At 38.0% G+C, this 21,562-nt stretch overlaps 2 protein-coding genes, 7 non-coding genes and 2 pseudogenes across 11 annotated transcripts; 6 read left to right on the top strand and 5 right to left on the bottom strand.

Moving 5' to 3' along the window:
• Positions 1 to 2,052: 2,052 nt before the first annotated feature.
• rga-2 (Rho GTPase-activating protein 20) lies at positions 2,053 to 8,271 on the bottom strand. Its single transcript, NM_060634.7, has 12 exons — positions 8,121 to 8,271; positions 6,996 to 7,123; positions 6,806 to 6,928; positions 6,638 to 6,752; positions 6,488 to 6,596; positions 5,628 to 5,829; positions 4,643 to 5,367; positions 4,035 to 4,386; positions 3,472 to 3,775; positions 2,927 to 3,275; positions 2,600 to 2,705; positions 2,053 to 2,402 (listed from the first exon to the last, which is right to left on the bottom strand). Exons 1-12 carry the CDS (start codon positions 8,163 to 8,165, stop codon positions 2,234 to 2,236), a joined length of 2,727 nt encoding a protein of 908 aa, NP_493035.1. The 5' UTR covers positions 8,166 to 8,271; the 3' UTR covers positions 2,053 to 2,233.
• Y53C10A.19 lies at positions 3,375 to 3,448 on the top strand. The gene has a single exon (NR_050630.1). It is a non-coding gene; the product is annotated as an Unclassified non-coding RNA Y53C10A.19 (non-coding RNA).
• A 553-nt stretch (positions 8,272 to 8,824) lies between the features above and the next one.
• On the top strand, positions 8,825 to 8,915 carry Y53C10A.18. The gene has a single exon (NR_050629.1). It is a non-coding gene; the product is annotated as an Unclassified non-coding RNA Y53C10A.18 (non-coding RNA).
• On the bottom strand, positions 8,837 to 8,908 carry rte-2. Its single transcript has one exon. It is a non-coding gene; the product is annotated as a tRNA-Glu (tRNA).
• A 672-nt stretch (positions 8,916 to 9,587) lies between the features above and the next one.
• Y53C10A.17 lies at positions 9,588 to 9,694 on the top strand. Its single transcript, NR_050628.1, has one exon. It is a non-coding gene; the product is annotated as an Unclassified non-coding RNA Y53C10A.17 (non-coding RNA).
• On the bottom strand, positions 9,609 to 9,680 carry Y53C10A.t1. Its single transcript has one exon. It is a non-coding gene; the product is annotated as a tRNA-Glu (tRNA).
• Positions 9,695 to 10,395: 701 nt separating the features above from the next.
• On the bottom strand, positions 10,396 to 10,495 carry Y53C10A.16. Its single transcript, NR_050627.1, has one exon. It is a non-coding gene; the product is annotated as an Unclassified non-coding RNA Y53C10A.16 (non-coding RNA).
• Positions 10,410 to 10,481, top strand: Y53C10A.t3. The gene has a single exon. It is a non-coding gene; the product is annotated as a tRNA-Glu (tRNA).
• Positions 10,496 to 15,869: 5,374 nt separating the features above from the next.
• Positions 15,870 to 16,493, top strand: Y53C10A.15 (Major sperm protein). Its single transcript, NM_001047241.3, has 2 exons — positions 15,870 to 16,222; positions 16,275 to 16,493. Exons 1-2 carry the CDS (start codon positions 15,875 to 15,877, stop codon positions 16,413 to 16,415), a joined length of 489 nt encoding a protein of 162 aa, NP_001040706.1. The 5' UTR covers positions 15,870 to 15,874; the 3' UTR covers positions 16,416 to 16,493.
• Positions 16,494 to 17,824: 1,331 nt separating this feature from the next.
• hsf-2 lies at positions 17,825 to 19,650 on the top strand (annotated as a pseudogene). The gene is made up of 6 exons: positions 17,825 to 17,893; positions 17,942 to 18,155; positions 18,343 to 18,455; positions 18,638 to 19,425; positions 19,469 to 19,564; positions 19,624 to 19,650. Coding segments are annotated over exons 1-6 (1,307 nt in total).
• Positions 19,651 to 20,080: 430 nt separating this feature from the next.
• Positions 20,081 to 21,401, bottom strand: Y53C10A.1 (annotated as a pseudogene). Its single transcript has 6 exons — positions 21,262 to 21,401; positions 21,100 to 21,213; positions 20,903 to 21,048; positions 20,481 to 20,853; positions 20,196 to 20,429; positions 20,081 to 20,146 (listed from the first exon to the last, which is right to left on the bottom strand). Coding segments are annotated over exons 1-6 (1,073 nt in total).
• Between the last annotated feature and the right edge of the window lie 161 nt (positions 21,402 to 21,562).

Genomic DNA, 21,562 nt, shown 5'->3' with positions numbered 1-21,562 from the left:
TTTAGTCGACCTTGAACTACCACTTGCATAATCATGCCTCCCTGTTTCTACTTAGGCCTGCTCTTACCTACTTGTGGCTAATTTTACCTGCTCATACCTACTCATGCCTACTCATGCCTACTCGTACCTGATCATGCCTACCAGTGCCTACTCATACCTACGTACACCTACTCGTACCTACTCATACCTACTCATACCTACTAATACCTGCGTATGCCTACTTGTGCCTACTCATACCTACTCTTGCCTACGCATATCTACGCATACCTGCTAATACCTGATTGCGCCTTCACATGCCTACGCATACCTGCTCATACTTACTTGTGGCTACACTTACCTGTTCATACCTACTTATACCTACTCATGCCTGCTCGTACCTACTCATACCTACCCATACCTACGCAAACCTACTAATACCTGTGTATGCCTACTTGTGCCTACTCACCCGGCTCATGCCTATCTGGAATTTTTAAGGAACTTAGACTCACCATAGAATGCGCGCACTGGGAGGTAATGTAGGCAGGCAAGCAGGCGGGTAGGTAGGTAGTAGGCCACAATTAAGGCGCATAGGCGTAAGCCAGGCAGGTAGGCAAAGGGGGAGATGCTAGTCTATAAGAAAAACACAATTTCTACACAAAAACTATCATTTTGGAAGTTGTTTTCCTGGAAATTGAAAATTTTCAGAAAAAAACTGATTATGTGCAAATTTGAAAAGATTTCAAAAACCGATAATAAATGAATGTGTGAATTTTTTGAAAAAAACAAGTGAAAAATAGATCAGCGTCATTTCAATTTTCTTTTGAAAATTATTTTTTAAGCCGGGGGATTAGGAGATGTGATTTTCGATTTTTTGAAAATTTTTCAAAAAAAATTCTGCAAGAATCAAAAATTCAAAAACTAGTAATAAAAAAGTATTCAATCGGAAGATGAGCAAATGAGCCAGAAAGAAAACGAGAGAAGAAGAGACACAGAGAGAGAAGAAACTGGAGCAAAATGAGCAAAATAGTTGAAGAAGCTGTGGAGCCCACACCTAATGAGATGAGTTTCCCCAGCTTACACAACTCAATGAGCACTTTTTGTGGTTTAAAATTGCTTTTTGTTTTGGTTTTTGAAGATGGGAACGAATTTTTTGAATTTTTTGTAATTTTTTTTTTCGATTTTCAATTAAAGTTTTAGGTTCAAATTGAAAAAAAAAACAACATTTTAAAGATTTTGCACATTGCGTTGTAGGCAGGCAGTCACGTGGAAGGCGTATATAGGCAGATACACTGTAGGCGTAGATGCGCATTCACGCAGGCGTGTAACAGGAACAAGGCACCAGAAAGTTTCTTTGTAGGCAGATGTAGGTAGCTTTTTAGACAGGCTAGGGGTGTAGGCTACCTAGCAGGCAGGCACTAGGAAGGTGTAGGCTGATGCACGTAGGGAGCCTTTAGGCACACATCAGTTAGGCGTAGGTAGCCTTTGTAGGCAGGTATACGACATCTGAACGTGGCCTTAAAAATAGGCACATTATAGGCGTAGGGTGTCTATAAAGCAGATATAACTTACCGTGCAGGAAGGCACTAGTAAATAGTAGGTTACATTGTAGGTAGGCATCAGCTAGGCGTAGAAATTTGTGTAGGCAGTTACAAAGTAGGCGTAAGATGCTTTGTAGACAGGTTTGTAACAGGCACAAGGCACCTTTCAATTGCTTTGTAGGCGGATGTAGGTAACTTTTTAGACATGCTAAAGGTGCAGGCTACCTCGCAGGTAGGCGTAGGCTGATGCACGTGGGTAGCCTTTAGGCACGCACCAGTTAGGCGTAGATGGCCTTTGTAGGCAAACATAAGACATTAATACATGACCTTAAAAATAGGTCACGGTAGGTTTAGGATGCCTATAAAGCAGACACAATTCACCTGCAGGAAGGCACGACAAAATAGTAGGTTCCCTTGTAGGTAGGTACCAGGTAGGCGTAGAAATTTATGTAGGTAGGTACAAAGTAGGCGTAGGATGCCTTGTAGGCAGGCAGGGCGTTTTTTTCGAATTCTTAGAATTTCAGCAACAAAAAACTAAAAATCGATATATTTCATTCAAATATTAAGGACCAATTGATACTGAAAAAATGGGGGATCACAGAATAATTTTTTTTCAAAAAAAAAGTTGTTTAATTTGAAACTGAAAGAACTGGAATGATTGGAGGATGAGATAGAGCACATTTACATTAAAATTTTGGATTAAAAATTCAGAAAATCTAATTCATATTATAAGTTGTATCGATTGAGGGGGCTTTTGTGTCTTGAAAAAGAGTTTTCAGTTGGCTGACACTCCAATTAATCTCCAATGGATCCATTCCAACACAGGCTTCTACTCCGCCGGCTCCTGCGAATCGTCGAGGCGTTTTTAGAGATGAGGGTCGGGCGCTGGAATTTGGTAAAGTTTTTGGTAATGTTTCAGATATTTTAGGCTTTCAGGCTTTGAGAAATGTAAGTTTTTTCCAAAAAATTACGATTTTGGACTAATTTTTTTGGAAATTTTTTGGCAAAAATTTTTGCTCGAATTTCCCATTTTTAAATTTTTTTAAAGCTTTTTCAAAAAATAAAAAGTCTCAAAAACACACCCATAAATCTGTTTTGTACTATTATTGTTATTATTCATGCTCGTCAGTCCCCGCTGTGACGACGATCGCTGCAGTTCTGGTTTTCTACTCGACGCTTTGTAGAAATCTGGAAAATTCTCTGTAACTTTGAAGCTTTGTATCTCGGCGCGGAGTTGAGATTTCAAAAGGTTGTCAACTGAGGAAATATTCAGCATGAAATTTTAAATGTTTTGCCAGTTAAAAAAAATTGTGTAGCTTTTTTGGGAAAAGAGTTATGGGGGTTTAAAATCGAGTAGGTCAAGAATTTTAGGAGGGGGAGAGGAGACTCAGACAAGCAGCGTGTCTTACCGTCTGCAACAAAACTGTGCTCTTCCCGATCCTTCTGCATTAGACTTCCACCATAACTTCTCGGCATAATCGGACTATTCGTCAAGCTCTTCGTCGCCTCACTTCTCAACCTTGATGACGTCATCACCGGCTCCTGTGGGACTTCTTGAGCAAGAATTGAGTTTTGTCGGAGGGCATTCAAGCGGTCGTTAATTGTTTTCAGGCTCGGCTCCTGGGAGAATGGAGCCACTTGGACAGTTGGTTTATTGGCTAGAGACGTGTATTCTTCTTTCAGAAAATATGGACGAGGTGCGGGGTCTGATGGGATGGATGATGTGGAGGATGAAGAGGAGGATGACGATTTGTACGGCTGAAATGAAGACTATTAAGCTTGGGATTAGGCTTCGGCTTAGGCTTAGGCTTAAGTCTAGGCTTTGTCTTAGGCTTAGGTTTAGGCTTTGGTTTAGGTTTAGGCTTAGTCTTAGGTTTAGGCTTAGGCTTAGGCTTCGACTTAGACAAAGGCTTAGGCTTAGGCTCAGGCTTGTTACTTCTGATCTTTCACTCACCTCAGTCAACATAGCAACACTACTACTCTTGAACGCTGGGAATCTAGAGTCCGAGTCATCATTGGATGAGATATGTGGTAGACCACAGTCGGCAGTCTGTGTTGCTTCTTCTCTTGACTCTTTTCTCATTGTTGAACCATTTTTTGGCGGAGTCGGTGTAACTGCTGCATCACTTGGCTCTCGACTGTGGTGGAAAAATTCCGCGGAATTTTTCCTCGCCACTTCTTCCAATGAGCTTTTTCGGACACTAGGACGATGGAATTTGAGAGCTTCAAAGTCGAGTTTTATATTGCCTTCTTTGTTTCTGGAATATGTAAGGTTATTGTAATATTTTGAAATTAAAAGGCTCGCGGGGAGCCGCAGAGAGGCAGGGAGTCTCGTCGTCTGCGTCTCTCACTGCTCAGCTTCGGGGAGCTTCGAGGTCTTTTGGTCCGAAGTCCGAATCTCACACGGGCCGAAAAAACTTGTAAGGGATCCCAGCTGTGGACTCCCCTCCCCGCTCCCGCTCCCGCTGGCTCCCTGGGTACCCGGAATAAACCCGTTCCATGTAATCTTCCACTCACCTATGCTGAGCCTCTGTCCTCTGGAAATGAATCCGTTTCAAGCACGGCGACCTCGGCGTCTCCTTGTTCAATCCCTTATCCCCGTCATCTGCCGATGTCTTCAGAGTCTCCGACACGAAAGAAGTCCTCGCGAAGCATGACGATGTGGATGTTGAACTCTTGGGTCGATATACTCTCAGCTCATCTTCATCGTCATCATCTTCATCTTCGGAAGACGAGAAGACTAGTCGTTCGTCGTTCGTCGGAGGTTCGGATATTTCAGATATCGTCTCGAGGTGGGCAGACGTGCCACGTGGCTCGTCTGGGAGATCAGATTCGGCGAGGGAGGATTGGGAGGTTGCGTCGTCGGCGTCTGGAATATTGGCAGTTTTTGGGAGGAAGCTTTTTGCCCAACTTGTCCGAACTGGTCCGAAGTTGGCACAACTTGATTCAGGCCGAGCCCATGTTTCGCCTCAGTTGTGGTACTGTCTTACCTAGATCAAGAGTTTGATCAAGCTTCGGCGCGGTCTGGACCAAGTTTATAATATTTCGGATAATTTTGCTGAGCACCTGTCCGCTGGCGGACAGTCATAGCTTGGCTCAGAACTTCTCAGCTAGCCCGCACTTACCATTCAATTCCTCAATAATCGGCGTTTTCTGTGAAGATCCTCCATCATCAGAATGAGAAGAACTTGGCGCCGGTGAGCACACCATATTCGCATTGTGATCTACCATTGGGGAGGTCATGATGGCAAATACATTGTCTGTGGAGAAGCCGGGCATCACTTGAGCTGCGTGGGAGATTAAGAACTCTATCAACGGTGGGATCTTCTTCCCTCCTTCCATTGGATCTGGGCTCTCTAGAAAGCTCGGAGCAAGGCATACTGATAAGGATGAAGCATTCATTTTGGAGCTTGGAGAATTTGAGATCTTGTTCAGAAGCTTTAACACATTGGCTAGCAGGATGCTATGAGATGTTGGAAGATGAGATAGCAGAGCTCTGCAGCATGAGACTTTTTTCTCAGTGTTCGGCTCGTCAGCGATCTCTCTCATCCATAGCTCATAATTTCCGGATAACAGAATCTTTCCAGGAATACTTCTCAAATATTCCTTGAGAATTGACGCCAAGACATGTGTGTTGTACTTATGGAAGTCTGGAACCACACCTTTGTCTAGCTCACATTTGAGCTCTTTGAATGTGCTCTGTTTCGGGGACTTTCTGAAGATTCCCTCAGCATCAAAACCATCCATTCGGAGGTGATCAACAATTGTCATGATGGGTTGTGGTGGAGTTGGACCATTTAATCCTTTGCCGAATATCGATCGGGAATCCGTTCTGGTTAGCACTTTCTTCCTGGAAGAATTTTTGATGGATCTATTTTACTAACATTGAGAAATTAACAAGTTTTTTATAATATTGAAAATTTCCGGCAAACCGACAAATCAGCAATTTGCCGAAAACGAAAAATTCCGGCAAACCGACAAATCAGCAATTTGCCGAAAACGAAAAATTCCGGCAAATCGGCAAGTCGGCAATTTGCCGAAAAATGAAAAATTCCGGAAAATCGGACCACCGGCAATTTGCCGGAATTTAAAATTTCCGATAGAACTCACTTAATGCTATTCACAAGTTGCTTGGCAGAAGGTCCAGACGTCGATTTGATCGTTGACAGTATCAGTCGACAATTTGCAATCGGGCACGTGTCAAGAGCCTGTTTCTGGCTTTCTGATAGTCTTGTACCCTGCCTTTCGATTTCACTCATAATTGCAACGTACACGTTTTCCGGTCCTTGGAGCTGTCGGTGAGAGTTGTCTCCTAAAAATGGTGGGTATGACGAGCACCGTCTTACACTTATAAATAGTTAGATTTGCCGGAATTGAATGTTTCCGGCAAATCGGTAAAATTAATATTATTCCCCTATGAACCACTTTAGTCTTGCATGCAATACTAATAGAGACAATACTGGGAATCAGGGGAGGACGGCAAATTGGCAAATCGGCAAATTGCTGCGATTGAAAATTTACGGCAAATTAGCAAATTGCCGTAGTTGAAAATTTTCGGCAAATTGGTAAATTGCCGTAATTGAAAATTTCCGGCAAATCGGCAAATTGCTGCAATTGAAAATTTCCGGCAAATCGGCAAATTGCAAATTTGAAAATTTCTGGCAAATCGACAAATTGCCGGAATTGAAATTTCAGGCAAATCGGCGAACTGGCAAATTGCCAATTTGTCGAAAATTTTTCGGAAAATTGTGGTTTTGTACTTATTTTTGGAAATTTCAGATTTTCAGTTTCAATCGTTAAAATTGCCGGAACTGAAATTTCCTGCAAGTTGCCGGAATTAAAAATTTCCGGCAAACCGGCAAATTTAAAAATTTCTGGCAAATTGGCAAACCGGCAAATTTGCCGAATTGCCTAATTTACATGGAATAATAATAGAGACAATATTGCTAATGTCTGTCTAAAAAACTCACCAAAAGACAAAGTCAATTGATATGAAGTATGCGGTAAACCCAAATCTCCAGCCGTATCCACAACGATTTCCCCCGACTTTTTACCATTGTCAACTCGCCGGCGGATTGTCTAAATCTCGAAGTAGACTTTTTTCCAAGTTCAAAACCAACCTGCTTCCTTCCCCGAACATTAATTTCCATAGAAATCGTTGTGAAAAGTGGCCGGAGGCATTGTTGAACACAACATGATAACAGCTCAAACCACTCGTCCTTTTCTTCAGTGTTTCTGGAAATTGTTGAAATTTAATTAGAAGAAAGTCTAAAAAAAAGTGAGCTCACCTGAAATGCACCAAATAGTTGGTAAATGGCCATCCAATAAGGAATGAGTCCGCGGTGTTCGATGAGGCAATCCAAACCTTTTCCAATCGGAGTTTCTCCTTGAGTTTGTAAGAACAGGCGCCCCTGGAAATGGGAAAAAAATTGCATTTTTTAGTCCTTGAATCCGACTCTTTAATTTCCGAAAACTCACTTTTGTTTCGAAATTATCAAGGTCTCATGGTACAGAAAGAAATATCGATGGTGTGAAAGTAATGTGGATAGAGATGTCAGTTGCACAGATCCTTCTTTCAGTGGTTTCTTGCCATTTGTTGGATAATCCTGGAAATAGTTTATTTTTAACAATTTTTATAAGTGATACTGTTTAATTTAGGCAGACACTGCAAAAAAGTTGGAACGTTTTATGAGATTTTTGAAATTGAACAAGATGAGCAGCCACAGGCAGCCACAGCTAAAATGCAAGGCTAGCTTTGAAAATTTATATCTCAGTTGGCATTAGTTTTATCAAAAAGTTGTCAACTAACAAAATATTAAGTATCGATTTGTCTACAGTATTGTAGTTGACATCATTTTGATATCTAAAAAATGAACCGAGATATTTGCATCCAAAGTGAGAGTGGCGGACCTGGTGCATCAACTTTAGATGCTTATATCTCAGTTGGCATTGGTTTTATCAAAAAGTTGTTGACTGACAAAATATTTATTATTAAGTTTTCTATAGTGCTGCAACTTGCAATTTTCGTTATCTTATTAATGAACCGAAATATCTGCATCCGAAGCGGAGGTGGCAGGCTAGCCCCTGATATGGTGCACCAACCTTACAAGCCTATATCTCTGTTGGCATTGGATTTATCATAAAGTTGTCAACTAGTGAAATATTTGTTATTAATTTAGCTACAATATTGTAGTTGACAATTTTTTGATATCTAAAAAATGAACCGAGATATGAGCTTTTAAACCTGGGGCAGACAAGTTGCTGACAAGGTGCATCAACTTTAGAGGCTTATATCTCGGTTGTCATGGGTTTTATCAAAAAGCTGTCAACTAACAAAATATTTATTATTAATTTTTCTATAAAGCTGTAGTTTACAATTTTTTGATATCTTGAAAATTAACCGAGATATCTTCATCCAAAGAGGAGGTGGCAGGCTAGTCCCGGACATGGTGCATCAACTTTAGAGGCTTATATCTCGATTGGTATTGGATTTATCAAAAAGTTGTTAACTAATAAAATATTAAGTATCAATTTTTCTATAATTTTAAAGTTGACAATTTTTTTGATCTCTTCAACATAAAAGTTTCAAAATGAAAAACCTACCGTCTCCACATTAAGACTTGTCGACGACGAGTTGCTACTTATCATTGTTATGTGGTAGATTCATTTGCTCTTTCACAAAATTTCAAAGTCCTCGGGGGGTCAAAAAAAATCCTCGAAAGATGGCGATTCCTGCAGAAAAATCGAAAAATACAGCAGCTTAGGCGTTTTGGAGGACGGTAAAGAGAGGGGGGCTTAAGAGGAGGGCAATTAGTCAGGAGACGGTTTGGGTGACTAATATGCAAATGGGGAAGTAGGGAAGAATAAGAGAAAGAGAAACATGGAATGAATGAGGGGTGTGGAGGGTTTCAGAGGTAGGTAATTTTTTGAGAAGAGGGGGATGTTTCTAGAAATGCAGATATTTTTTTTGGCAATGTTTTTAATGTCGTTTTAATTTTGAAACAGTGAAATTATCAATTCGATTGATACAGATTTTTATACAAAAAAAAAGTTTCCTGAACCGTTACCGAGCTAAAAAGGCGTGCTGGCATTTTTAGCATTCAAAAATAATTACTCTTATTCAAAGAAAGAAAAAAGTAGAAAATTTGAATAAATTGCTAGTTGTGTTTCTGGTGGAAAGACACATAGAAAAGTATAAAACCAAGGTCACTTTCTCAGGATCATCTCCGTGCGGGAAGGGGAAAAAAGTCGCAAACGAGGCGGGGAACCAAAATCCTATAATTTGAATACAGGAATTCCCAGGGCATAAAAAAATCATCTTCCGTTGCGGGGAATCGAACCCCGGCCTTATGGGTGAGAGCCATAAATCCTAACCACTAGACCACAACGGAGCGTGAAAACTTTTGTTTCGAAGGCAAACATGACAAATGGGCAAGTGGCAGCTGTTGAGAGATGAAGAATTGGGCTCAAATGATGGCAAAAACATTGAAATTCCTAAAAGCTTCTTGAAAACCAAAATGAACAAAAGTATCGGTTCAAGAATCCTTGAGAAGAAGCTTCTGCAATTGTATACACGTTGGAAAAGAGTGGGAGTGGCAATTCAAAGTTGCGCAAGCAGCGAGACGGTGGGGAGAAAGTGAAACAATTCCCATCCCGACGAAATGATTTCAGGATGAGATATTAGAATATTAGAGGTAAGAGATAAAGGGTTTAGGAGAGACGCAGATGGTATTGAGGTCGTGATTGTTTGTGGGGATAGGTCTTCGGAAAGGTTGAAAGGTGGGATTGATAAGATTTTGGAAAACCTGATTTCAAAATTTAAAATCTGTTTGCGTGTGTGCGTACACACGTTCCAAATTTGGCAATTTGAATATCAAAATTCGGAAATCGAAATTCATTTCTACGATTCTATGTGTTAATCGCGTGGACACAACAACAACAATATCGAAATGCGGTCAAAAGGTGGACGAAAGGACAAGATGAGGAGGGAAAATGGCTAAACGGATGTGTCGATGAGGAACCAAATGACCTTTTCACTTTTTTCAATTGAAAGACACTTGGTTTATTGCAACAAAAAAATGAAAAAAAATCTTCCGTTGCGGGGAATCGAACCCCGGCCTTATGGGTGAGAGCCATAAATCCTAACCACTAGACCACAACGGAGCGTGGGAAAATGGAGCTTCAAGTGCCAAGAGTTGCCTGAGGAGTTCCAGGACTTGATTTTTGAAAAAATTTAAAATACTTGACGAAGCATGTGCGCTCTATGGATAATTTGATTGTTTTTTATGTTGAATTCAATTGAACGTCAATAATAAGCCAAGATTTTGCTAGAAAAATGATCGAATCATCAGGATCTTCAATTTCCCAAAAAACAAAACAAAATTCAATCATCGTTGTGTCTGGTAAAGTTGGAAAAGAAAAGTGATTGAAAAATTGTCCTGCAAAAAAGTGATTCCACGAACTACAAAGTTCTTGTACACCATGTATTAATACATAAAAGTCGTAGAGGGTGAGGCATAAACGACGTGACTCAAGAGGAGTTTATGGGTATCGTTTTGAGGGAAGAAGGGCTGCTGACCTGTGTTTGGATAGAGACTCGTAGAGAGTGTTGTGAATTGAGAGACGTAGACATGAAAGTGCCAAATACACAAATATATCACATAAATGGTTGGTTATAAGTTATAAGTTAGAAGCATCGGAAGTCGGATTGGTTAGACAAAGTGGATAAGAATAAGCAATCTGTTGATCTACTGGTGTAATTTAAAATTACCAATAGGGCATACAAAAATCACTGAATCGTTGAAAAATTGCTTATCACTGATGAGCTCTCTTCAACTGACAACTGCAGTGCTTCAGGAGCTTCTTCGCACTTGAAGCACCACTTTCCCACGCTCCGTTGTGGTCTAGTGGTTAGGATTTATGGCTCTCACCCATAAGGCCGGGGTTCGATTCCCCGCAACGGAAGATTATTTTTTTTTTGTAATTTCATGAAAATTGGAAAAAAAAGTGACGTAAAAATTTGAATTGGGTGGTCAAAAAAAAACCGAATGAATGACTCAAATACACAATTCAATGCACAAAGCCATCCAGGCACGCACAAAAAGGGGTTCAGGTTATACGGTTGAGTGTGCCGGAATCGCTCGGCGGAGAGAAAGCCAGACTCTTTTCACCCATTGCTACCCTGTTTGGGAGAGAGAGGCTCTTCGCTCCTTGCTCAATTGTGAGCTCTTGATTTTATTGAGGTGTGAGTTGCAATGGGAGACGGAGACTGTTAGAAATAGCCGCAGAACTATTGGCGGGAGGCAAAACCGTTCAGAAAATTTGGAGGCCGGGATACAGAGGAAATTCGGCCAAACTTTTTTTTTTGTAAATTCGGATTTTTTAAGCCTTCGCAAGTTTTGAGATGTTTTTAAGTCAGAAACAAAAAAAAATTAGGCGCGCCGATATCCTTTTTCACAGTTACATCAGATAGTCGATGCACCATGTCTTTAGCGTAACACAACTTTAGAACCATTTTACCTAGTTAGTAACTAAATATATTTCCTGAAAGAAGAAAGTTTAAGTATGTTTTTGGTATTTTTTCAAATTAAACGAAAATTTATTTTTGGAAAACATTTGAGGTTTTTCGAAATACCAAAAAATTTATAATGTTGGTTTTTATAGAGTCAACATTCTAATTTGAAAATTTACAAAAAAAAAAATTCAAAAAACCAAGGAAAAAAATTAAAAAATTTTTTCGTCATATTTTCGGGAAACTTGCCAAAAATCCTTTTAAAGGTGGACTACACCCTGTGGGGAAATTGCTTTAAAACACGCCAATGGGGTCACAATGACCGAATATCATGATAAAAAAATTTAAGAAAATTTTCTAGATTTTATATGATTTTTTGAAAATTGAAAAAATCTCAGTTTTCCCCTAAATATATTTGAATTTTCGCCAATTGAATTCGTTCGTTGGAGCGCGCTTGCATTATTTGTATTAATTATTTTATTTATTTTTATTATTTCACTGATTTTCTTCATTTTTTGGGGTTTTTAATCGGAAAATGAAAGAAATAGACAAGAAAAATGCAAAATGTTTGTTAAAAAGTAACTGAAAACGCCTAAAACTCTGCATAATGCTAATTTCAGGTTTGTCTTCGTCGGATCACATAATTTCAGAGTTTTAGGCGTTTTCAGTTACGTTTTATCAAACATTTTGCATTTTTCTTGTCTATTTCTTTCATTTTCCGATTAAAAACCCAAAAAAAACGAAGAAAATCAGTGAAATAATGAAAATAAATAAAATAATTAATGAAAATAATGCAAGCGCGCTCCAACGAACGAATTCAATTGGCGGAAATTCAAATATAATTAGGGGAAAACTGAGATTTTTTCAATTTTCAAAAAATCATATAAAATCTAGAAAAGTTTTTTAAATTTTTTTTATCATGATATCCGGTTATTGTGACCCCAAAGGCGTGTTTTAAAGCAATTTCCCCACAGGGTGTAGTCCACCTTTAATGATAATTTCAACCAAAAATAAAAAAAAAATACAGAAAACAGTACAAAAACCAGAAACAGTTTTAAAAGTCAAGTAAAGTAGTCGATGCACCATGTCTACGGCGCACCTAAACTGACACACCACTTCACCAAAATTTCGAATTTTTCAGTTCAAAAACCTCACGTGGCGTCAGAGTGTCCTATTTCGGTTTGATCTACTTAAATCTACAAAAAATGCGAGAAAAGAGACGCAGAGTTGTCAACTGATTTCGCATGGTTAAGAACGTGCTGATGTCACATTTTTTCGGGCAAAAAATTCCCGCATTTTTTTGTAGATCAAACCGTAACGGGACAGCCTGGCTCCACGTGAAACCTTACAATTAGAGCGTAATTGCAGAGCCGCAGAAAAATCAGACACACTGACTTCTCTGCGTCTCTTCAATTATTTTTCTCTCCTCCAAGTGTGAAAAAGCAAAGTCAATTGGCCACTTGGAAACCTCTAAACTATTTTGGCGGGAAAATTGAAAAACGTATTCCTCCATGTACTGGTCACAAACGACTTGTGTATTCAAGTCCTTCTTTTCATTCACATTCAATGATATGTTCTATACTGAACAAACATTCGTTTCTGGTGCCAATTGAGAGCGGGTTTTTTTTGTTGCTCTTTCGGTGCGGAGCAATGAGCAGAATTTTGTGTATATAGCTTACTTCTATCAATTTGTAAGGTTCTGGAAAACTATCATAACTTTTAAAATAGATTACCTAAGTTTTATTGAAAAAAATTCTCTGATAGAGAAAGATTTACGAAACTTTATTTTTGGAAAAATTCGAGTTTTTTTTTTCGAAATGTGCACCAAGAAATGCTAAGAAATATCAATTTTCAGCTGAAAATCTTGAAATTACAATCAATTTTCTGAAATTTTTAAACTACTAAGATTGGTTGAGTTGTTGATTTTTATAGAACAAACGTTGCAAATTGAAGATTTTACAACAAAAAAAATTAAGAAAAGTTCCAAAAACATTTTTTTATGTTTCTGTGAAAAACGCCAAAACTGTCTTTACTAATCATTTCAACCAATAAAATTAACTGCATGAACCAGAAAGAAACCAGAAACAGTTCTAAAAGTTAAGTGAGGTAGTCGATGCACCATGTCCATGGCACACCTAAACTGGCATAAAATTTCACCAAAACGTTATTTAAGTGAATTTTCTGAAAGAAGAAGATTCAAGTATATTTCTGGTATTTTTCCAAATATTTTGAAGAAAAATTGGATTAATTTAGGGTTTTCCAAGAAAAATAAGTTTTTAGTTGAAAAATTTTAATTTAAGATCAATTTTTTGCCGTTCAAGGGATTTTTGTGAAATTTTGAATACTTAAAAAAAATTTAATAACTAGAAAGTCAAAATTAAAAAGAAGCATACAAATTTACAGCAGAGAAGCAGAGGCAGAGAAATAAATATTGAATTCATGATTCAGTTTGTTTATAATAATTTCAAATGAGTGGGAGTATGAAATGTAAACAAATCAAAGAACACCATGCGAAAAAATTTTGAAAATAATACAAATCTAGATTTAGGCTTGGCTTATTTGGAGAAATTTATTCTGGCCTTTTGGATGAGATATTTTAATCCTCAATACTTTTGTTCAAATTTAAATAAATCAGTAAAGCATACGCACCAAATTTTTTGTCGACAAATTCGGCAAATCGGCTAGTTGCAAAATCGGCTAATTTTTTCCCCGTTTTTTCTAGATATTTTCATAGAATTCGCTTACTTTGCAAAATAGTTGTAGGAACATTTATAGGATGCGTACAATTTTGCCAATCATTTTCGACACGTGGTGTCAGGTTGTCTCATAAAGGTTTGATCTACAAAAAAATGCGGGAATTTTTTACTCAAAAAATGTGACGTCAGCACGTTCTTAACTATGCGAAATCAATTGAAGAGTCGGCTTCCAATATTCCGCATTTTTTGTAGAACACAACGAAATGCTACATTCTGACACCACATGTTTCGGCAAATTCGGAAGTTTGCCGGTTTGCCGGAAGTTTCCAATTCCGGCCTATTTGCCGGTAAAAATAATTTACCGCCCAAAACAAAATTTTCAAAAAAAATCGTGATGCATACGCGCTCTATTGCTAATATCAAGTGCAAAACTGCCTAGGTTACAGGAATAATAGTATTTGGAGGAACGGTGAAGTGAACTAATCTCTCTTCTAGGCAATTTGGGATATGGCGGGCGGGATAGAGATTCAATCAGCCATATAAATGTATATATCCATATATACAAACCGTCTCTTTCTCTTGGAAACAGTTGCCTCTCCCGCAGTGTCACTATTACTTGGACTTCTTCTCTTGTTCCTTCCAATTCAAACTGAATAGCTTTGGAAAAGCTTTTGAGTGAAATAAGAGGAGGAGGATATAGCATTGGTTGTTATGTTACAGTCAGTATGGAAATTTAAATGGGAAAACGGAAATGAGAAGTGGAAGTTTTGCAGGAGATGGGGGGATTCAAAAATTTGTTAAAAATATTTTTTTAGTTTAAAATTTGTCTACTGTACGACCGTTTTTTTCTAAGCTCTCTTATATTGTTTAATTCAAAGTTAGAAAAATGGCCTAGAAAAACCTTTTCCACGGCCATGTGATTTACGGGGACCTTGTGTACTCCTGGAGGGGAGGGTTTTACAGTATTTGGACAGTTTATGAGTTTGTTAAGTATATTCCAATTTTTCTATTTTTTTAAATTATTGAGGGAAAAATACAATCAGGGGTGGGCGGCAAATGCCGATTTTGCCTCAAATTTTCAATTCCGGCAATTTGCCGGTTTGCCGATTTGCCTCAAATTTTCAATTCCGGCAAGTTTGCTGGTTTGCCGATTTGCCGAAAATTTTCAATTCCGGCATTTTGCCGGATTGCCGATTTGCCGGAATTTTTTAATTCCGGCAAGTTTGCAAAAATTGAAATTGAATTTCTGAAATTTCCAACAAAAAAAAGGGCAAACCCACAATTTTCCGAAAATTTTCGGCTATTGACTTTTTTCCGGCAAATTCAGCATATCGGCATTTTGCCCGTTTGCTGATTTGCCGGAAAAAAACTGTGTGCCGCCCACCCTTGAGTTAATTAAAATAAACCTAAAATAAGAAATCGTAATCCTAAAGTCCCTTTATCGGGAAAAAAGTGAATTTTTCGAAGGGAGAGTTAATCTCGGATTAACCTCGTTCAGGCTGACGCGTTGAACGGTGTGAATGGTCAATGAGTGGAGGTGAATTTTTTTCAAAATTAATTAGCGAATACAATGGAAAAAACAAACAAAACAACACTTGTGACAAGTGGAGCTCTCAGGTTTTATCGGCTTTTTCTCTCTCAAGTTGTTTGAAATGCCGCTAATTTTCACAAGTGACGGAATTTTTTGGGGAGAGCTCTTTGTACTTTTAAGTTAAGCTTAAGCTTAGGCTTAGGCTCAGGTTGGGCGGGGAGAGGAACAGAGAAAAAAGAAATTCCAGAAAATTCTAGAATTCGGAAAAAAGAAAAAAAATGCACAGAAATCGCGAAAAAAATGAAAATTCCAAGAAAAAAACAAAGACCTTATTTCCCCTTTAGAGTCCAAAACTCTAGTAACCTCGAAGTCTATAGACTCCACATTTATTTTTTGTACATTTTTTGCACATTTTTTGCACATTTAGAATTGAAAAGTTGTAAATTCAGAAAATCTAGGTTTCGCATTTCAAAAATTTGTAATATTATATTTTATTTCTATTCTAAAAATTGTAAAAAATATATAACTTTTTCACGTTAGTATTTTAATTTTTTTTTTAATTTCTCGAAAAAAACAAATTTCACTCCGAAGGCCAAAAAAGGTTTATTTCTAATTTCCAATGGTCAAACTTTACATTATAATTGCTTTCATTATTGTTTCGATTTCTACCAGTTCACCTAAACCTACCAAATGCGGAACAATTGACGACGACAAATCAAAAATTCCAAATTTGTTGATGGAACCGAGTAAATATTTCGTTTTCAATGGTCCATTTGATAAGTTATCTATGGATTATTTCATACTCCGACATCCAGAATTTCAACGAATTGCTTATAATGTCACATTGAAGCAGTCAAAAGATTCGAAGATTTTTTTGAGAGATCCCAATGGAATTATTGAAGAAAATGCTACCGAAAAACTTGTTCACATTGGATTTGAGCCGTTTAATTATACGGAAAATAACAAGGTTTGGTTTTTTAAATTCTGAAAAATTCAAAAATTATATCAGATTTTTTCAGGAGTTTTCGAAAGATAAAATTCGAATCCAATGGATGAATGTTCCAAAGGACGCTTCTCCGGATTCAATTGAAAGTTGCTTAGACACGTGGTTTTTGGTTGGAGCGGAACGTCACACACTAAAAATAAAATATAATTCGTGATTCAGAAGGCATTTTCATGGTTTTCTGCAATATAGAACTTTTAATTTTGAATGTATGAATATGAAAATATTTTTTTGGCAAGTGGGGAAATTGGTTTAAATTACCACGTGGTACCAGGATTTGTCATTACCCTTTGATCTACAAAAAATGCGGGAATTTTCCGCCCAAAAAATGTGACGTCAGCACGTTCTTAACCATGCGAAATCTGTTGAGAACTCTGCCTCTCTTTTCCCGCATTTTTTGTAGGTCTACGTAGATCAAGAGGGTTTGCGTCTAATTCCAATTTGAACTACCGCCAAGAGCATTTGTTCGATGAGGCGCGCTTGCAACTTTCATTTTTAATTATATTTTTTCCACTAATTTTCCCTGATTTCAGTGTATCTTTTTGAAAAAAACGAGAAACACCGAGCCCGGAATCAGGGGTGTGCGGCAAATGGAAAAAATTGCCGAGCTCGGCAAATCGGCAATTGCTGGTTTTTCAAAATTTGCCGAGCTCGGCAAATTCGGCAAATTCGGCAAATTTGCCGTGCTTAAAAAACTCGGAAAATTTTGATAATTTTTGATGTTTTTTGGAACACCAAAACTACCGAATTCTTAACACACATCTGGTTTCTGAATTAGTTTCGTGTAGTAGTTTCGCAAATTTCGAAATTTGCCGAGCTCGGCAAATCGGCAATTGCTGGTTTTTTCAAATTTGCCGAATTTGGCAAATCGGCAAGTTTGCCGAGCTCGGCAAGTCGGCAATTTTCGGCAAATCGGCAAATTTGCCGCACACCCCTGCCCGGAATCACGTGGTGTCAGGCTGTCTCAATACAGTTTGATCTACAAAAAATGCGGGAATTTTCCGCCCAAAAAATGTGACGTCAGCACGTTCTTAACCATGCGAAATCAGGTGAGACGTATGCGTCTCTTCTCCCGCATTTTTCGTAGATCAAAGCAAAATGGGATTTTCTGACTCCACGTGGGAATATATCACAGTTACACAATTTTTTATTTAATTTAAAAATTTGCATTTATCTTAAATTTTTCTTCGATTTTCCAGTGAAAATACACGAAAAACATGGAAAATTTACGGAAACCGCTTAGAAATTAAGTTTTACGCGTCAAACATGGCGCATTGTATGCATGTGCACACTTTCTCAACTACCGTAGTTTGGCAAAAGTAGTTTTAAAAAGCTAACTACGGTAGTTGAAAAGTACGCATTTGCGTACAATGCGCCATGTTTGACGCGCAAAACTTTTCGAAATATTTTTCTGAATTTTGAAACGATTTTTTCTCAAATTTGACTGCTTTTGCATGAAATTTTTTCGATTTTTCTTTGTTTTTTGAACTTTTCCAAACACAAAAAATCTTCGAGAAGTGAAATTTAAGTGATTTTTCTCAATTTTCCAGATTCTCCGTTCGAAAAATGTGCGCATATCAAGGAAATCCGTCGATTTCCCGATTGTTGCAAATGCAACAGGATCAGCAGAAAATGGTCAGTTTTTTTTTTCGTAAATTCTGTAAAATAATTATTTTTTTCCAGATTGAACAAACTAAAAATATGTCAATCGATGAGCAAAATGCTCGTACCGTCCTAATAAATCTGTGGCATGTTCTAGAAAGTCGAATGTTTCAATCAATTGCCTATTGGGATAATGAAAGCTTCCATATTTCTGATCCATACTTGTTCGAGAGACATGTTCTGAAATTATTCAAGACTAACGATATTAATGACATTTTTAAAGTGCTGTTTATGTGTATGTTGAGACGAATATTGATTTAGAAATTTAAAATAATCTAAATAAAGAAAACTACAAGAGAAAATGAAAAAAAATCGGAAAAAATACGAATTTTTGCAATTTTTCTCGTTTTTTGCGGTTTTTCTGAATTTACGTCGATTTTTTTGAAACTTTTTAAAGGGAAATACCTTTTTCTAATTTTCAGGCGGCTTCGGCAAGATTACCCACGTCTCTCACGGCTGCCATGTTCACCTGGAGTTTAGCCATCCGTTTTTCAAAAAAGGACGTTTTGATCTACTATCACAGATTAAGATTCAGGTAGGAGACAGCGATGAATACGAAAAAAAATGTATTTTTTTCGAAAATAAAATAGGAAAAATTAATTTTGAGCGCGATTTTTTCGAAAAAAAAATCAATAAAATTGAAATATTTAATTTTTTCTCGAAAAACGAAAAACGAAACACTAAAAAATCAACAAAAAAAAATTAAATTTGTTTCAGATCCCCACGGGCTTCATTCCGGACTCCTCTACTCCGCCTCCTCAGCCTCCTCAGACAAATCATATCATACTAACTCCTATTAAGTCATAGTTAGGCAGCTCTAAACATAGTTAGGAAGAGTTAGTCAGAGTAAATCAGATCGACAAAGTACAATCAGACCAATTCCGAGCTAGGCATAGTTAGGCAGATCTAGGAAGAGGAAATCAGAGTAAAGTAACTAAGAAATTTTATCGAATGAAGGGGTAGAGCTAGGCATAGCTAAGCAGAGCTAAGCAGAGCTAGGCAGAGCTAGGCAGAGTAAAGCATTTCTGATTTACTATGGAATCGATTGTTTTTCTGGCCCGCCTGTACCGGGCTCCGGCCTGCTCCCGCCAATGGGCCCCCACATCGTCGCCGAAAACACTGGCCGTATCAACGCTTTGGAACAGGAAAATGCGAAATTGAAATGGAAATGCAAGCAGCTTGAATCAAATCAGACCATACTTTTCAGGATGATTCAGGATATCAAGAGATCGTCGGCTCCTGCGGCTCCTGCTCCTGTGACAGTGTTGAAAATGTGGCCAAACGAAATGAGAAGCCAGTCGTTGGAAGAGAATCTTGACGCAAAACTTGAGCAATTCAAAAAGGAGCATTCTCCGGTCAAGGAACGAGGAAATTGCTCCAAAACACGAAAAATATCCGAGAATCAGCCGCCGCCGAGCTTTGAAGTTGTCATGGCTAAGATTCGTGGAATTCAAGAAAGTTTGAAGAATATGGAAGATCAGATGAATGAAGAAGAGCGCGGAAAGGTTTTTTAGGCAAGAACCTCTAAAAATCGCCCATTTTTTACAGGAAATGCCAGATTCGACTGAAAATTCCTTCGACTTTTCGAAAATTTGGCAATATTTCGATCAGACGAGGATCGAGGAAATTCGTGCGCTTTTGAAGGTAAGAAGAAAAACTCTCGGAAAGTATTTACATATTTAATTAAATACATTTATTTTCAGAAACGTCAATTTCCGGATTCGCCATAAATTGCAATCTTCCGCTCGGTTTCCAGCGATTTTCAATCTGAAAAAATTAATTTAATTATAATTAATTACTATATATTTTAACCTAGAATTTCCAAGTCTACGGTAGATGTCAAAGTACGCAGAGTGTGTGCACAGTCGGCATCATACTTGACGAGCAAAGTAGCAGGGTACTGTAGTTTTTCTTCCTTTTTCCCGGTAGTTTTGCAAAGAAATTTCGGCTAAAAAGCGAAGATTTTAATTGAAAAAAAAAATTAAAATTAAAGAAAACAATTAATCGGGAAGTGATTTAAAGGAGGGAATATTGATTAGCATTCGGAAAAAGAGGAAAAAAATCGGAGCAAAAAAAATGGAAATAAATTAATTTTACAGTAGAAATGATTCTGATGAATTATCTTCGGTTAAAACGGGATTATCAGCAGTTGGGAGAACATCAGGAGCTGGAAAATGTGCTAAGAATTTGTTGGATGGCTTCCTGGGCATCGACGACGAGAATAACCTGAAATAAGAGATAATTTTGATTTTATAGTTATTTTTATTTCAAATACCTTCTCAACGGCTCCAATATTCTCAATTTTATTTTCGATTTCGTTTTGAAATTCCTGCATTTGTGGAGACTCCAAATTGAGCAAAACAAATTTGAGAATAGACAAGAACTCCGTGGCACGCTTTTTCGACGATTTCGTGTAGCCAATAGATTCGGTTGACAATCGGAATTTTCGTGCAGTATTGATGATGAGGAACGTCTTCAGGAACGCGATCACGTCTTCTGCATTGAGTTTCTGAAAAAAAAGTGTTTATTTGAGAGTTGATAATACAATTTTCCCGTGTACCTCATCTCTGATCGCCAACAAGTAGTAAATTTTGCCCATTAAGTGAGTGTAATCGCTTCCAAGGTAGATGAGCATTTCCTTCAATCGTTTCACCAGCATGTGCAAGCTGATTCCATCCGAGTTTGATCCATTACGAGTTGCACCGACAAGCTGCACATTGTTCTTGGTGTCTGTCTCATCAAATGTTGGATTCTCACAATTGCGGTCGATCGCTGGTGGAACTTGCTGCATTTCCGGATTGAACGACACGTCTCTGTTGAAATATTCGTCGAAATCGATTCGAGCAGCGGGTTCCTGTTTCGGCACGCAGGGAACCAATCCGACAAATTCCACATCATCATCAGACGAATCTTCTGCGTGTGGAGCTGATGTTCTGTAATATTTAATTTTTTTAGTTAGAATTCACTAGACTATAAATTTACCCTTCTCCGTCACGCCTTCTTTTCAATCCTCTTCTCCTCTGCGCCGACGCACTATGATCGCCTTTCAATACGATTTTCCCATTTTTTGAGGCGTATTCGATGATTCGCTGTTTGTCATCGAGACGAACCTCGCCCGTTTTTTTATTCTGAAATTAATTTCTACTTTTATGGAATTTAATTCCGATTTTCCGACTCACTGTGCGAGAAATTTCGCATTGACTTCACCGGCCAGCGCAAACATCACACGAATCCGCGATTCCACACTGTGTTGCGTGAATTTCTGCATTTGTGGTACGATTTTTTTTCTGAACCTGTTAAAATTAATATAGAATTTGAAATTTCGAATTGATATGGTGTACCTATTCGAATGAGTTGCCCGGGACACCGTCTTGTCCGAAACCCGGAAGCGCTCAAAAATCGGTTTTGCCACGACCGGTTCGGTCGCGTTTTTTGTCGTTTACACCAGAAAGTTCACTAGCTTTTCGAGTTCAGGTGACATTCTCTGAAAGTGAAATTATTTCGAAAATAAGAGCAAAAGTAGGTCGAAAATGAATAAATATTTTTAACCACTGAAATAAAGTGAATTCCGGGTGATTATACAAATTTAAGCGGATTTTTAACAGTTTTCTACAAGTTTTCACAAAAAGGCAAGAAAAAACG

The sequence above is a fragment of the Caenorhabditis elegans genome, chromosome I (assembly GCF_000002985.6).
Source record: "Caenorhabditis elegans chromosome I".
Lineage (NCBI taxonomy): Eukaryota > Metazoa > Nematoda > Chromadorea > Rhabditida > Rhabditidae > Caenorhabditis > Caenorhabditis elegans.
The sequence above is the reverse complement of the archived record's forward strand: the minus strand, read 5'-3'. Positions and strand labels throughout refer to the sequence as shown.

Bases quoted from the DNA above. Each gene is read 5' to 3' on its own strand.
- rga-2 (NM_060634.7), bottom strand. From the start codon at position 8,165: ATGATAAGTAGCAACTCGTCGTCGACAAGTCTTAATGTGGAGACG. The intron at 6,753-6,805 runs GTGAGCTCACTT...AACAATTTCCAG, and splicing joins AACTATTTGGTGCATTTCAG to AAACACTGAAGAAAAGGACG. The intron at 2,706-2,926 runs GTAAGACACGCT...AGAATTTTCCAG, and splicing joins GCACAGTTTTGTTGCAGACG to ATTTCTACAAAGCGTCGAGT.
- Y53C10A.15 (NM_001047241.3), top strand. From the start codon at position 15,875: ATGGTCAAACTTTACATTATAATTGCTTTCATTATTGTTTCGATTTCT. The intron at 16,223-16,274 runs GTTTGGTTTTTT...AGATTTTTTCAG, and splicing joins ATTATACGGAAAATAACAAG to GAGTTTTCGAAAGATAAAAT.